A 15,486-nucleotide genomic window follows, 5' to 3' on the forward strand; every position below is an offset into this window, starting at 1 on the left:
GTTTATAATGAAAAAAGTATTTGAGATTAGAGACATTGAGTTCGAACAATTGTATATGTAAAGTGTATATGTGTTGTCAATAATTAGTAGTGATTTTATACAAATAATGCCTTCTTGTAATCATCCCTCCATCCAATATATATATATATATATATATATATAATATTATTTTAGCATTGAATTTATCTACAAAATTTAAATATTAAATATTATTTAAAAACATTAAGCATCTTATAACACGATAGAACATAAACCAATTATGTTTATATTGCATTAAAATCACATGACATGTCATACCTTAATTATTAGCTATCTAAACACTAGCCATGAACATGCAAATTAAGAAGTCGACGATCTTCAACTAATTCAGCAACTCATGAATTAGATACGGAAACTAAATGAGGTGAAAATAAGTATTAGAAAGAAAAACAACATTCACTGATTCACACCAACCTCTCAACCTCCATCATAAATAAGAGTGGCAAAGATTTCCCCAAACTCTTAACCCATTGCATTGCCCAATCCAATTTCCAGTTTTTTGTTTAAATATAATAATATTATCACCATATATTGAAGGACAGAGATTGAACATATTTATTTAATTATCTCATTATCGTTCAATATATTTTTAATTAAAAATGAAAAAAAGGATCGGAACAATACAAGCATTATATCGAATTATTAAAAGAAAAAGTTTGCATATACGAAGTTATTGAGGTAGCAGCTCAACTAACTCTCCCACCACCGTCCCCCTTTACATTTTCCCTTTCCTTTCTTTTGTGGTTAAATATCATTTATCATCACAGCTTATCATACATGTTCACGGAGTTCTTGCTATCTTGTTTGCATTTGTTAAGGTGACAACATACAATGTCGGTCTCGTACGCAGTAAAGGTTGAAGAATCGAGGCCTGGAACTGGGAAAAAGCCGTCTGCCGGGCCGGTTTATCGGTGCATATATGCTAAGGATGGTCTCTTGGATTTGCCGGACGGAATGCATTCTCCATGGGAGTTCTTTAGGTGAGAATATATATGCAGTTTGCTCATTTCTGCAAAGATTTGTTTATAGTTTTGGGCTAACGCAAGATCTAGAAGATATAATGATGTTAATAAGAGTTGTTTATCTCATGGAATCACTTAAAACCAATAAATCAGACACAAATAATTAAATAAAAATTATTATTATTATTATTATTATTATATTCTAAAATATTACATTGCTAATTTTTGTTTTGTTCTGTTTTTGGTTGTTAAATTATTATTTTTCATACTCTAAGAATTTTAGTGTCAGTAAATATAATAATTATCTGATTTATTACAATGGTACAATTATGGTTTTGGTCCTTCAATCAGGCTCAAATTTGAGATTTAGTCCAATAATCATAATTTGACCACTCAATTTTTATAATATCATTCATTAGTCCAAATAGTTAACACCATAACTATTTTTATTAAACTATTGGCCCACTTCATTATTAAAAACATCATAACTATGTTGATAAGTGGTCTTTTTTGTGTTGAAAGGATGTTTACATCATAAAAGTAGAAGAATAGATTGTGTCAAATTGAAGTATAAGGACTAGATTTGGATGTTTACGTTCATGTTAATAATGATTTTTTTGTATGTTGAAAAGATGTTTACATTCTAAAAGTGGAGGATCAAATTACGCCAAATGAAAATATAAGAACAAAATCATAAACTTGAGTACAACACAGGCACCAAAATACAATTAGACCAACAAAATACAAAAAGAGAAAAATAATTGTTCCATGCAGGATGATCTAACCAGCTGAGCTAATAGGTTAGACTCTTTTTTACTTTCTAATATTATTTTCTTCCTGCAGCGATTCTGTTAAAAGGAATCCGACCAATCGAATGCTGGGACGACGACAAACCACAGATTCTAAGGTAATAACAGGATTATTACTAGAGAACAGACCCTAAGGTAATAACAGGATTATTACTAGAGAACAGACCAAATGCTTCAATAAGATAGTAACTTGATGCTCAAAGTTTACTACTTTGTGCCATTGCCTTGGTCTGTCCCAAAATTAAATATTTCAAACTTCCATGCACTGGATAAGAACATGTTAACACTAGGACAAAACTGAAAATTGAGGTGTTTACTCTTTCCTTTTATCGGATAACATAACTCAGTTTCCTTTGCTTTTGCAGCAAGCCGGTCCTTATGTATGGATCACATATCAGGAGGCTTATGATGCTGCTCTCAGAATTGGTTCTGCCTTGAGGAACCAGGGTGTCAATCCTGTAAGTAACTCTAATGTTAACCAGTTTAATCTGAATATTGACCAACAAAAAACTTACTGTCATGTTTCTAGGGAGACCGATGCGGTATCTACGGTTCCAATTGTCCGGAGTGGATCATTGCTATGGAGGTATGCCTTGCCTAGTATCTGTTTTCTGACTGCTAAGTGACTTATGTTGTATAATTTGTTTGGTTGCCTTCTTCCACAGGCTTGTAACAGTCAAGCTGTAACATATGTACCTCTATATGATAGTCTTGGTATGACACCTCTTTTGTCGATACATTTTTCGGTGTATTGATTGGAAAGCTTCGCAGTTATCGGTTGTTCTTCATTTGGTTTCGAGGTGATAATTTATCTGTTTTTATGTTGTCCAGGTGCTAATGCGGTGGAGTTCATCGTTAACCATGCTGAAGTTAAAATAGCCTTTGTTCAAGAGAACAAACTCCCCTCTGTAAGTTTTCATTGCAGATGATGCAATATGTTTTCAGTCGCATTTAGCTTCGTTTCACAATGTGCTTTTGATCCTGGACAGATCCTATCATGCCTTCCAGCATGTTGTTCTTACTTAAAAAGTAAGTGCAGATTCCAATAATTAGGTGCTTTGACATTAAGATTACTTATTGTCTGCAGTAAAAGCTTACCAATTGAAGTATACATCTTCTGTTCTTCAGCCATTGTCAGCTTTGCAAATGTTTCTAGCACACAAAAGAAGGAAGCCGAAGAGCTAGGTGTATCTGTCTTTTCATGGAAGGAATTCTCCGAGCTGGTAACATGTTTGTGCCCATATGTTTCAATCGAAACGATGCTGCATCGGTTAACTCAAATTTACAAAACAAAGTTAAACGTTTTCATAGGGTTCTTTGGACTGTGAGCTTCCACCAAAACAGAAGACTGATATATGCACAATAATGTATACAAGTGGAACAACAGGAGAACCAAAAGGAGTCATTCTCACAAACAGGGCAATCATGACAGAAGTTTTGTCTATAGATCAACTGATAGAAGTTACAGACAAACCTGTGAGAAAGCAAACATAAACCCTTTTAATCATAAAACATTGAAGTGTTTTGAGTCTTTCTTTGTTGTAAAGTTTAACATATATCACATGAATTGCATTACAGTGTTCAGAAGAGGATGCATATTTCTCCTTCCTCCCTCTGGCTCACGTCTACGATCAGATGATGGAGACCTATTTCATCAAAAGAGGTTCCTCAATAGGATTCTGGTAAGGGGTAAGATTACAATTTTATATACTCTTTTACCTGCTTTTGTATTAAAGCATCTAATTAAATCCTCATGCTTTACTTGCAGGATGTGCGTTATTTAATGGACGATCTCCAGGAACTAAAACCGACAGCATTTTGCGCGGTTCCAAGAGTTTATGACCGCATATACACCTGTACATATCGACAAATCATCTCTATGAATTTAAACTCATGTTGATACCTGTTGTATGTTCTAAAGCAGTACCATGTAACTTGTTCTTGAAGGTATTGTTAACAAAATTGCATCGGGTGGTCTACTTAGGAATAAGTTGTTCCAGTATGCCTATAACTAGTAAGTATACTGGTAAACCTTTTATTTGGTTGTTGGATTTGCTTGATTGTGTTACTCTACAGTCCAACTAATGTAAAAGCTAAAAACAGCAAATTAAGAAATATGGAGAATGGATTCCCACAAGACAAAGCATCCCCTCTCATGGACAAACTTGTCTTCGAGAAGGTTTGTTTTTCGATCGTGACATCTTTTTCTCTATTCTGATTAAGACCCCTGATTTACTTGCTAAAATTCATGTAATTCTTGTAGGTAAGACAAGCATTGGGAGGCAAAGTTCGTATAATGCTATCGGGTGCAGCGCCTTTGCCGAGGCATGTGGAGGAGTTTCCGAGGGTCTCCTGCTGCTCTAATTTATCACAAGGATATGGTAACAACTAAAACAAGTGTTGATGAAAAAAAATTCTGCTCAAGTTTATTGAAATTATTCTGGTTTTCTTCAATGTAATAGGTTTGACTGAGACCTGTGGTGGCTGTTATACTTCCCTTGCAAATGTAATGTCTATGATCGGAACTGTTGGGGTTCCAATAACAACTATTGAAGCAAGACTTGAATCGGTGCCGGAGATGGGATACGATGCACTTTCCGATGTGCCACGCGGAGAAATATGCCTGAGGGGAAACACCCTTTTCTCAGGTTACTACAAGAGGCAAGACCTAACTGATGAAGTTGTTATTGATGGCTGGTTTCATACAGGTACTAAAGAAATATGCACTTGCTGCTCTTATTAACCGCGACTCGTACTGATATAAATATGTTGATATCATTGCAGGTGACATCGGTGAACTGCAACCCGATGGGACGATGAAGATCATCGACAGGAAAAAGAACATATTCAAGCTTTCTCAAGGCGAATATGTTGCAGTTGAGAACATCGAGAACACATACTCGCGTTGCCCTCTTATAGCATCGGTATGTTGTCGTACATATAACTATTTAACCAGTTACACATAGTACTCCATTAAGACCCTAAAAATGAATTTGTTGAAACATTCCGATGGACAGATTTGGGTTTACGGGAACAGTTTCGAGTCATTTCTGGTGGCTGTGGTAGTCCCTGAGAGGAAGGCTTTAGAAGACTGGGCAATGGAACAGAATGAACCTACTGATTTCAAGTCATTATGCGAAAACCTGAAGGCGAAGAAGTACATTTTGAACGAGCTAAACAGCACTGGCAAGAAACATCAGGTATGTAGATAAATACCTCAAGTCCTCAACAACTTCCTCTTCCTTGTCCTGCAAGTTATAGAAACCATTTAAGTTTTTTTCATCAACTGATGCAAAATCTATACTTCCAACAGCTTAGAGGCTTTGAAATGCTGAAAGCGGTGCATTTGGAACAGAACCCCTTCGACATGGAGAGGGATATGGTGACCCCAACTTTCAAGCTTAAGAGGCCACAACTGCTCAAATACTACAAGGTATGCTTTCTCTCTCCCCCCCCCAAATCATTGATTGGGAATTGGGATCGGGATAGACAAAAGGGGTGCAGGGGTGAGGTCGTACACTTAAAATTTTTAAATTCTCATGTAATTTAAATATTTTCTTCTTATTTTTAATGATTATCTAATTTAACATCGTCTGAAATTTTCTAATTTAACTCGCGTTAAATTTTTCATATACCTAACATAAAATCATTCGTATACGAACCTGAAAAAGATCAAAACTTAGTTGATGGTAATGAGTGAAAGTTTATATTAATTGCATGGAAATGATGTACATCATATGCCGATTGTTACTTGCAGGAGAAAATTGATCAACTTTACAGTGAAACCAAGGGGACTAAGGCATGCTAAGATCAGTTGGGAGAGCAAGAAATTGAAATTCAGCTGTGCTGAAGTGATTACAAATAGTTGCAGAAACATGTTTCTGTTATGTAGTATTTACTTGAAAAGATAGGTCGGTAATTGATATCTCATTAAAAAAACATATTGTAAAGCTTTCTTTGTTACTAGTTCCACTTGTCAGTGTTACTATAACCTTGTCGAACCGAACACCGATGGCTTGATTCGTTCAATTAACGACATTGTTATTATAAATAATTAAAAAATTAAAATCAGTTTAACCAAATAATATATATATATATATTAAAATAAACTTCTATAATTTTTTTAATATTATTTGATCATTCGAATAATTGAATCGAAAATCAATGATTTAACGAGTTTGACTATTTATCTTAATCTTACAACATCAGTATGGATGACCAGTTTGGTTGGATTCAGACTTGATAAATGTGGAAAAAGAAAATACCACCGGACATAAAGCTTACACACTTTATTTTTGCTTGCTTTTATCTTGCTCCAAAGAACGAAGATAATACAGTTGGATCAATTAAAATGTTACTCAGTTGACTACCTCCATCTTTCATTTAAGTACATTTTTTCAAACTCCAACTTTTATTGTTATATATTTAAATATGAATCAATTAAATGATCTTTCAGAAAAAAAGAGTATTAATTTTCCTATAAATTTCGATTTCAAGCGATTACGTTTGTAGTATATATATATATATATATGCATTATTAATAATTAAGGAATATTATAAATAAAAATATACTCATTCAAACTATTAAAAAGATATAAAATTATTAATTATTATTATTATTATATAATGAATTAAGAAAATTAACATTTCAATTAGAGATGGATATGAGACCTGAACCCGACAGGTTCCGATCCGACCCGATCGGGTAGTTTTTTTTTAAAAAAATTGAGTTCGGGTCGGGTTTAGGGTAAAAAAAACCCGACCCGACCAAAAAAATTATCTTATATGTTTAAGAATAATTACAGTAATACTCCTCTATATATTATTTTTTTCAATTAAGTCACTGTTTTTATTGAATAAAAATAATATTTTTTTATTATTTCGAGTCGGATCGAATTTTTAAGTTATATATTAGATCGGGTTCGAGTCGGATTTCGGGTAGAGAATTTCTTATCCTCAAATTGAGTCGGATGGACAAAAATCCGACCTATGCCTATCCCTAACTACAATAATTATTTTATGATGAATCGGTAACGTAATTATGACATATAAAGGGGATTTCAAGTTTTCATCATCTCTTAAATAGTCAACCCCCTGTTTCCTTGTAGCTTCTTCTCTTCTCCACCGCGTTGAGTTGGAAAAAAAAACAATGACTAAACGTAAGACAAATATGTCTATCAACTCAGTCCAGTCATCTCTCCAGTCCCCATCGTTTACCACCAACACAAGACTTTGCCATTTTCATAGTTCTTTATTGTTTCGTTTGCAAAAACCCCATTTCCATTATCATTTTCCTGGAAATTTCCCTCTCCTCGTACGTCTCCCATCTTTTCATTTTCTTGCTTCTACATGATTTTGACCTCAAAGCAACAAAGGGTCTCTTTCAGCAATGGTTTAGGTGTTGAAAAGAAAAAAGGAAAATGGATTTTGTTTAATTGTTTGAATGAGTCATTCACGTATTGGTGTTCTGTTCCCGTTTGCCAAAGTTTGATTCTTTTGGTTTGCTTCATGAATTCTTTGAGATTATTTTGGAATAACTAATGGCTGGGATTCTAGGAAAATTTCTTCCTGTTGGGAAATCATCTTCTGCTAAAGATGATAATGATGATGACAGTAACGTTGAATATTCATTTGCTATTGAGTACCATGGTCCTCCGGTCAGTTTTGACATCCCCAAAGCTGTTCCGGTGGACGTTGAACGTCTCCCCACGGCGGCTCCGGTTTCCTCTTCCTATGTCTTGAGTGATGTTTTATTGCCTGTTATCCAACCAATTGTGAAGGCTAAACCAGTAGCTCCAAAACTATCCAATGAATCATCAACTGAAGTTGATGATAGTTCGAGGAGACCATCAATGGGGTTAGAATTAGTTGATTCTGATACAACTGAGTCAGTGTTGAGCTCACCTTCACTTTCATCATCTGAGGTATTTTCTCAAAAAGGGGAGGATCATAACAAAGAGACTACTTGCCATGTCAAAAGACCATCTGTCGTAACTTTCCGTGATCCGGAATCATGTGACGTGCTTCAAGACGAGTTGAGCTCTAACCATTCTGAGACCGAAAGCACCGACACCGCTGCACAATCTATTGCGAGGAAGGCGAAAAAAGGGTCATGTTATAGGTGCTTAAAGGGGAACCGGTTTACAGAGAAGGAGATTTGCATTGTTTGTGATGCAAAGTTTTGTTACAAGTGTGTATTAAGAGCAATGGGGTCGATGCCGGAGGGAAGAAAATGTGTTACTTGCATAGGTAAGAAGATCGAGGAATCGAAGCGAGCAAGTCTCGGAAAATGTTCCAGGATGCTCAAGAGGTTGCTCAATGAGTTGGAAGTTCAACAGGCAATGAATTCCGAGAAGACGTGCATGGCAAACCAACTACCACCTGAGCAGATCGTTGTCAATGGAGAGCCTCTGAATCAAGCTGAGTTGCATGTTTTGCAAACCTGCCCAAACCCGCCGAAGAAACTAAAACCAGGACTCCATTGGTATGACAAAGTATCTGGATTGTGGGGAAAGGTAACAACTAAACCTTTCCTTTGTTTTTGCCTTACAAGTAATCTATGGTTTGTTCTCTTCCATTGAAATTGATTTTACTGCTCTGCTGAATAATCAGGAAGGACACGGGCCGTGCCAGATTATTACTGCTCAGCTCAATGTTGGAGGACAAATCAAGGCTCATGCTAGCAATGGAAATGCGAAAGTAATAGTAAATAATCGTGAGATTACAAGAAACGAGCTGTGGATGCTGCAGGTTATTGTTACTGTACATGATTGAGTTCTTTTAAATTATGGTTTCCTAGACATGCAAGTTCAGTGCCAATCTGTTAAATATATTTTTTCAGATCGCTGGAGTTAATTGTGAAGGAAAACCGAGTTTTTGGCTAAGTGCCGATGGATTGTACCAGGAAGAGGGTCAAAATAATGAAAAGGGGCCTATATGGAAGATGGTATATTTTCATATGGATGTGCATACTGCAGAAGCATAGTTATTTTCCCTTATGTCACGTCCTTAGCAATAATATGGATGCTGTACATGTACCTTATTTTCAGACTCGAGTTAAGCTTTTTTGCGCTCTCTTGTCTTTGCCGGTTCCTCCTAATCCAGCGAACCCTGCCGGAGAAGATGTCAGCCAGAGAACCCGGGAGCAGCAAGTGCTTCATAAACTTCTTCTAGTTGGCTATCAAAAGTCAGGCACAAGTACAATATACAAGCAGGTAATCAATTTATGACTAATAGTCTATGGTTTTATGCCACTCGAAATGAAGAATATGCTAAGTGAAACTTCGAATATCGTCACTTGCTTATTGCAGGCCAAGATTCTGTATAATGTTTCCTTCTCAGAAGATGAACGCCGGAATATCAAATTGATGATCCAAAGCAATTTGTATGGCTATCTTGCTATATTGCTCGAAGGGCGAGAACAATTTGAAGAAGTCTTAACGGAGAATAGGAAAAGGCAGATTGCTGATGAATCTGGTCCTTCAGGTACACCGCAATGGCACAATATGATTTACTATATACTCTAATTGAATTCATTGTTAAATAGAGTGTGACCTTCATTGTTGACAACAGACAGTGCAAGCCAGATTGATGGTAAATCCGAATATTCGATTTCCCCCAGACTGAAAGCCTTCACGGAGTGGCTTATCCAAGTGATGGTGTCTGGTAATTTGGAAGTCATCTTCCCAGATTCTATTTGTGATTATGCACCATATGTTCAGGAGCTGTGGAATGATGCTGGCTTTCAGGCCACATATAACCGAAGACATGAACTCAAAACGCTGCCCAGAGCTGCTACTTATTTCTTAGAACGGGTAAGCCGGCCCCCCTTGATAATAAAACTAAAAGCACTTGATCTTCTTAGCAATTCTTATAGTGTAAACTTCATCTTCTTCTCAGGCTGTTGAGATTTCAAAGACGGATTACGAGCCCTCGGATATGGATATCTTGAATGCTGAGGGACTCGCGTCGTCCAACGGACTATGTTGCATGGAATTCTCATTTCCGACATCAGATAGAGAGAGCTTTGTTGATGGTTATCAACATGATCCATCAGCAAGGTTAGTTATACTCCATTCTATGCATAAGTCGTACACTACAAACTAAATTACATATATTTATCTTGCTTAACATGACTTGTTCCGAATCTGCAGGTTCCAACTTATTAGATTGCATCCCAGTAGCCTTGGGGAGAACTGCAAGTGGGTAGGGATGTTCGAAGATGTCGATATCGTCCTGTTTTGCGTCTCCTTGACCGACTACGACGAGTTCTCATTAGACAGTAATGGAGTTCTGGTAAACAAAATGGTGGCAAGCAAGCAACTGTTTGAAAGTATTGTCACCCATCCGGCATTCGAGCAAAAGGAATTCCTTCTTATACTCAACAAAGCCGACCTGCTCGAAGAAAAAATCGAGCAGGCTCCCCTGACTCGATGCGAGTGGTTCCATGACTTCGACCCTGTTATCAGCCATAATCAACCGTCCAACATCAACTGCAGCAATGATGGAAACAAGCATGCTAGACTAGCACAGCGTGCCTTCCACTACATTGCAGTAAAGTTCAAGAGGCTATTCAATTCGCTTACGGATAGTAAGCTGTACGTCTCCATGGTTACAGGCTTGGAGCCCGATTCTGTCGATGAAGCTCTCAGGTACACCGGAGACATTCTTAATTGGGAGTACAACGACAACAGCTTCATCAACGTCGAGATGTCGTCTACAGATATAGAAGCAAGCTCAACTTCATGACCCTTTTTTAGCTTCCTTGCAAGGATTACAGATAAAAGAAAACTAGAAAATAGATGTAAAAATATCAGATTCTTAGGCCCCAAACAAAATCTTTTCTGCAACTATCAATTCCTTTATTATTATTTTGTTCAAAATCACATACCAATCATGAATCACTGTAAACACTTTTTAAATTTCTTGTATTTACCAGATTCCCAATAAAAAAAATTATTACTTTGCTGGGGGAATAAGATACAAAACAAAGGAACATTCAAAGCAAAACTGCCATAAACTTAACGATGAACAAAATCAACAATAAAACAATTATAATTTACATATCACAATCATAGCATAGAGTTGAACAAAAGTTATGTAAAAATGGAATTTGGTTACATTATTAATTCTGGTCAATCACCAAGGGCCAAACCGGTCTATAAGCATACAGACAGTAGCTTCCGACATTGTAGACTCGTTAGTATCATCTTTAGAAGCTTCCTCCTCTTCTACTCAACCTTCCTTGGCAAACTGCTGCTCTTTTTTAGCCCTTATCGACATGAAGGGATTTCTTGCTTGAACCTTCGCTTTAAGCTTTGCTGCTACCTCGTCCATCAACTCACCAACTACTGCAGACATTTTTTGCCACCAAAGCTTGAATGAATTTGTTTGCTTTTCTCTGTTTCTTTAATGAGGAAACTGAGGGGAAGCAGAAGGGTTAATATAGAAGAAAATGAGAATTCTGAGGTGTGGTGTTTGGAAAATCACCTGTAGTTTTCATTTGGTGGTGCCGAATCTGTGGGTTATTGACTCACTGGAAATAGAAAACCCACGTGAAAATGAGTATTAGACTATTAAACAAAGGATATTCCAATATGAGAGAACCAATTTGTGGTCCGCCCCTAGATACAAGTTCAAATGGAAGAAAAGGATATTCCCAAATCCTGGGAATGAATATCTCGAGTGGGGAAGTTTCCCCTGTATAACGGTCATACCATCTTCAATATAAAAACGACTGTCAATGGCTACCACCACTTACATAGATATCGTACCTTACTTGGTCTTTAATCCTTATATTATTTTCAAATTTAAGATTTAATCCTATAATTTTTCTCTCTAAAAAAATGATCTCCTTTAAGTTTTCCCACTGACTTTTTTTATTGTTTTTTTAACTAAGAGTAGGGACGAGCATTCGATCGAGTCGAGTCAAAATTTTTTGAATTATTCGAGTCATATTTTATAACTCGAACTTAACTTGAAATTTTTTTGAGTCAAACCGAGTTTAAGAAACTCGAGTCGAGTTGTTCGAGTTTCTATAAAAATTTAATTGTAATTATCTGTAGTATTATAATACAAATTTATTCCAATTTTTCGACTTTCTCTAACCATATAAGATATATATATATTTTCATATTTTTTCACATTATCATGTTATTTAATATATCACATACAATCTAAAATTATAAAATGTATTTACAATATTATATTTTAAAGAATGTATTTTGTGGATAAAAGATTAACGGGAGTATACAATAGTTAAAGAATTGATGTGAAGAAAGAATTTGTAGACAATTGTAGTCAAAAGACTAAATTGAGTAAAATACAAAGTTAAAGGATTAAATTAAAAAGAGTATATTTTTAGTAAAAATAATAATAATTGAAGTTACATAAGTATTCTATAGTGGTAGGGGAGTATGTGGTTTAAATTTGGTTTAAAAAAGTACTTAAAATGAAAAATGAATTGAAGAAATATACAAGGTAGAAGATTCATTAAAGTATTCCTCTTTTTTATATGGATAGCCTAGATGTTGTATTAGCGGTAGCAAAATTCTGTTCTCTTTGGATAATAAAACTCACAATTTATAAATAAAAAAAAGAATTGAAGAAATATGGAAATCATGCAAAATATAGGGACTAAATTGAAAAAAATAAAAATTTTGTTGTATAAAATTTGAATTGAAAGTACATATGTATTTTATGATGGTTTAGGAGTGTGTGGTTCAAATTTGGTAAAAACAAATTGACTTAGAATGAAGGAAGAATTGAAGGAATAGGAAATCAAGGACTAAATCGTAAATCTGTCAAAATACTCATCCAAATTTTTGGTTTTTCGAGTTAGTCAAAATTTTGATATTTCAACTTGACTCGAACTCGAAAACCGAATTTATAATTCAAGGTGACTTGAATAACTCAAAATTAAAAAAAATTATTTTTCAAGTCGAGTTGAGTTTTGTTCACCCCTAACTAGGAGTATAAAACTAAACTCCAACTTTAAAGCATAGCTCAATGATCAAAACTATAATTAAATTACCATTATCTTGTTTTTAATATAATATTAATCTATCAAAATCCCTAAATAATTATATACATAAATGTATTCAAACTTTAGCTTTCTCTCATTGGTAAGCCGTTCATATTTTTTTTTATTTTTATCTTTGTTGATCGACGATAACACTAATTTTAATGTTGGTTATCGACCGTCGATATTTTTTATTGTAATTTTAATTTCTTATATTATCTTTATTTTGTTTTGTTTTTTATTTTCAAAAAGTTTGATTGTATAATACGTTTTACTATACATTTATGTCATGTTTTTCTTCTTCTTTTTGGCACGTTTTTCGGTTATTTGGACGTTTTTTCACTTATTTTTTTCTAAGTGTTTATTTGATATCGCCATGACTGCTGAGGATGACGCTTATATGTTATATTGTTGATCTCCTCTCATTTGGACTCTCGGATTGGATTTGGATACCCTTTATGCGTTTGTAGATAGTTTTTCACGTCACTCGAGTCTGATTTTTAGTTTGTCGGTGGTCTTTCAGTTGCTTAATCTTCTTTTTTGGTTCATTTGTCAATGTGATCATATCTGTTTGTATAGATCTTTATTCGAGTTTTTTTGTTAGATTTTAATATTTTATTGTATGATCCTTATGTGATCTTAAGTTGATAGTTTTGTTTTAATGATTATAAAAAATTGTCCTAATTATGTGCTTATTTTACAATTATGATTATAAATCTTTATTGTAATTTAAAATATATTTTTATTTTTAATAAAATTAGTGATTTCTTTTTAAAAAAATTATTCGAACTCTCATATTTTTTTAATATTACAATAATAGGACCTATCAATTCAAACTCTCATTTTTTTTAAAATATTATAATAATAAAATCCATTAACAACAACATTGTGCTTCCTAGGGTTTTGGATTCGAGAAATTATATCTATAGAGTTTATATATCTTGTCAATATCTTAAGAAAATGTATATATATTATCTTATAATCATTTCAAACTATTAAAAAAATTATGTATTACAATAATAATCGTATCTTTGTTTGTTGTAGCACCTAGATTTTGTTTCCTCTAGAAGAGTTGGCATATTTGGATTCGTTCATGTGGCCAGGAGCTAAGCGGCTGATTTAGCCCAATAAAGATAATAGGTTTTTTTAACCCATTAGGGTAAGTAAAGATTTATTTTGAGATATACGATATTTTTTACAGTGTTATTAGAACTCGTCACTCCGAGGTGACGAGTTCCAATAAAAATATATTTTTTATTCGAACTCGTTACGCCGAATTAATGAATTCAAATAAAATATAATTTCTTTATTAAAATCTATCACATCGAGATAAAAAGTTAGAAAAAAAATATTTTTTATTAAAATTCGTCATCTTGACATGACGAGTTCCATGTCACTGTAGAAAAGACCATAGATCCCAAAATAAATTTTTACTTGTCCTAATGGGCTAAATAAAAACCCATATACCTTATTGGGCCAATTTTGCCAAGCTAAGCAGCAAAATAGACAACTTGGGCCTTGTAACTGCTCCGGTGTGGCTTTACGTTACAGATCTGTTGGCTACAATTGAACATTTCTGGTGGCCCCAATGGTAAAGCATATTTGAAAGTTTATTTATTTTTTTTTATTTACAGATTTCTATGTGGGTTTGACACTTTAGGAAACATCAAGAGGCCTGCCCACTAAAGCCGAATACCACGACTTTAAATATGCGATATAATATAAGAACCCATCATTAATGACTGTACATATAAAGACCAATCTATGGGCATTGTGCATACAGATCTTTTTCATATTTCTTCCTTTTTATTCACTGTGGATATGATAAAAGTGAAAGAGACATCTTCTAAGACAGCAAAGATGGAAATGCCATAAAAATATTGGCTTGCTTGGTTTGCATTTGGCCAATGTTCATAAATCATGAAACTAATCTTTATCTCCATGTCAATCGCCGATCAACTTTAAACCACAATGTATGTGGCTTTCACCGAAGTTCCCATCTGAATGATGTCCGATGTTGCTGTAACTTCGTCGGGCGCTGATACGCCAGAGGTAGAGGAAACCAAAATCATGGCTATCCACACTTGATGCTATAGCACCACCTGTCGAGATATATTGTGAAACAGGGTTGGAGCACGTGCCCTGACTCTATTCGGGTTCGTTCTGCATTGGGGACCTGGGCTTCTTTTTCATTTTTAATAAAACCAAAAGTTGCCATCGTTCCTATGCCTCCTTTGTGTTAAAGCTTCCAGATTGAAGCATAGTCAGACCACGTGACAAGTAATTGAAGTGCCTCCAATAGTTGAGACCGCCTTGAAAAGAAAGACTTCGAAGTTCAAATCCATGGCGTCCAACCTTCATACATGCTACAAAGATTAACAACACTCGTAGCTTGCTTTAATAGATAATCCACTTGCTCCGCAATGCTAAGTTCCCTGAAGAGGTACAAAAGAATTGCCTGTTAATACATATTTCACTCGATACCTCTTTCCAGTCTCGAAACAAAGCAGATACCTTCTATCTGTAATGTCTAGCCCATCTAATTTCATTTCTACGCGTCTTAGGACTGACATTGCGTAAGAATTTTTACCTGCAAACATAAATAGGTTACACCAATGGAACTAAATAGAGGGAACTCTAATTCATTTTTTTTTAA

At 34.8% G+C, this 15,486-nt stretch overlaps 1 protein-coding gene, 1 long non-coding RNA gene and 1 pseudogene across 2 annotated transcripts; 2 read left to right on the forward strand and 1 right to left on the reverse strand.

Moving 5' to 3' along the window:
- Positions 1-832: 832 nt before the first annotated feature.
- Positions 833-5,662, forward strand: LOC120133891 (annotated as a pseudogene).
- A 1,485-nt stretch (positions 5,663-7,147) lies between these two features.
- On the forward strand, positions 7,148-10,573 carry LOC120134563 (extra-large guanine nucleotide-binding protein 1-like). Its single transcript, XM_039151002.1, has 10 exons — positions 7,148-7,248; positions 7,327-7,636; positions 7,679-8,325; positions 8,423-8,560; positions 8,652-8,756; positions 8,860-9,024; positions 9,121-9,295; positions 9,383-9,624; positions 9,710-9,870; positions 9,964-10,573. Exons 2-10 carry the CDS (start codon positions 7,351-7,353, stop codon positions 10,556-10,558), a joined length of 2,514 nt encoding a protein of 837 aa, XP_039006933.1. The 5' UTR covers positions 7,148-7,248; positions 7,327-7,350; the 3' UTR covers positions 10,559-10,573.
- A 4,043-nt stretch (positions 10,574-14,616) lies between these two features.
- LOC120134565 lies at positions 14,617-15,474 on the reverse strand. The gene is made up of 2 exons (XR_005517177.1): positions 15,345-15,474; positions 14,617-15,265 (listed from the first exon to the last, which is right to left on the reverse strand). It is a non-coding gene; the product is annotated as an uncharacterized LOC120134565 (long non-coding RNA).
- Positions 15,475-15,486: the final 12 nt, after the last annotated feature.

Source organism: Hibiscus syriacus, unplaced genomic scaffold (assembly GCF_006381635.1).
Source record: "Hibiscus syriacus cultivar Baekdansim isolate YM2019G1 unplaced genomic scaffold, ASM638163v2 tig00110597_pilon, whole genome shotgun sequence".
In the NCBI taxonomy this organism is placed as follows: Eukaryota; Viridiplantae; Streptophyta; class Magnoliopsida; order Malvales; family Malvaceae; genus Hibiscus; species Hibiscus syriacus.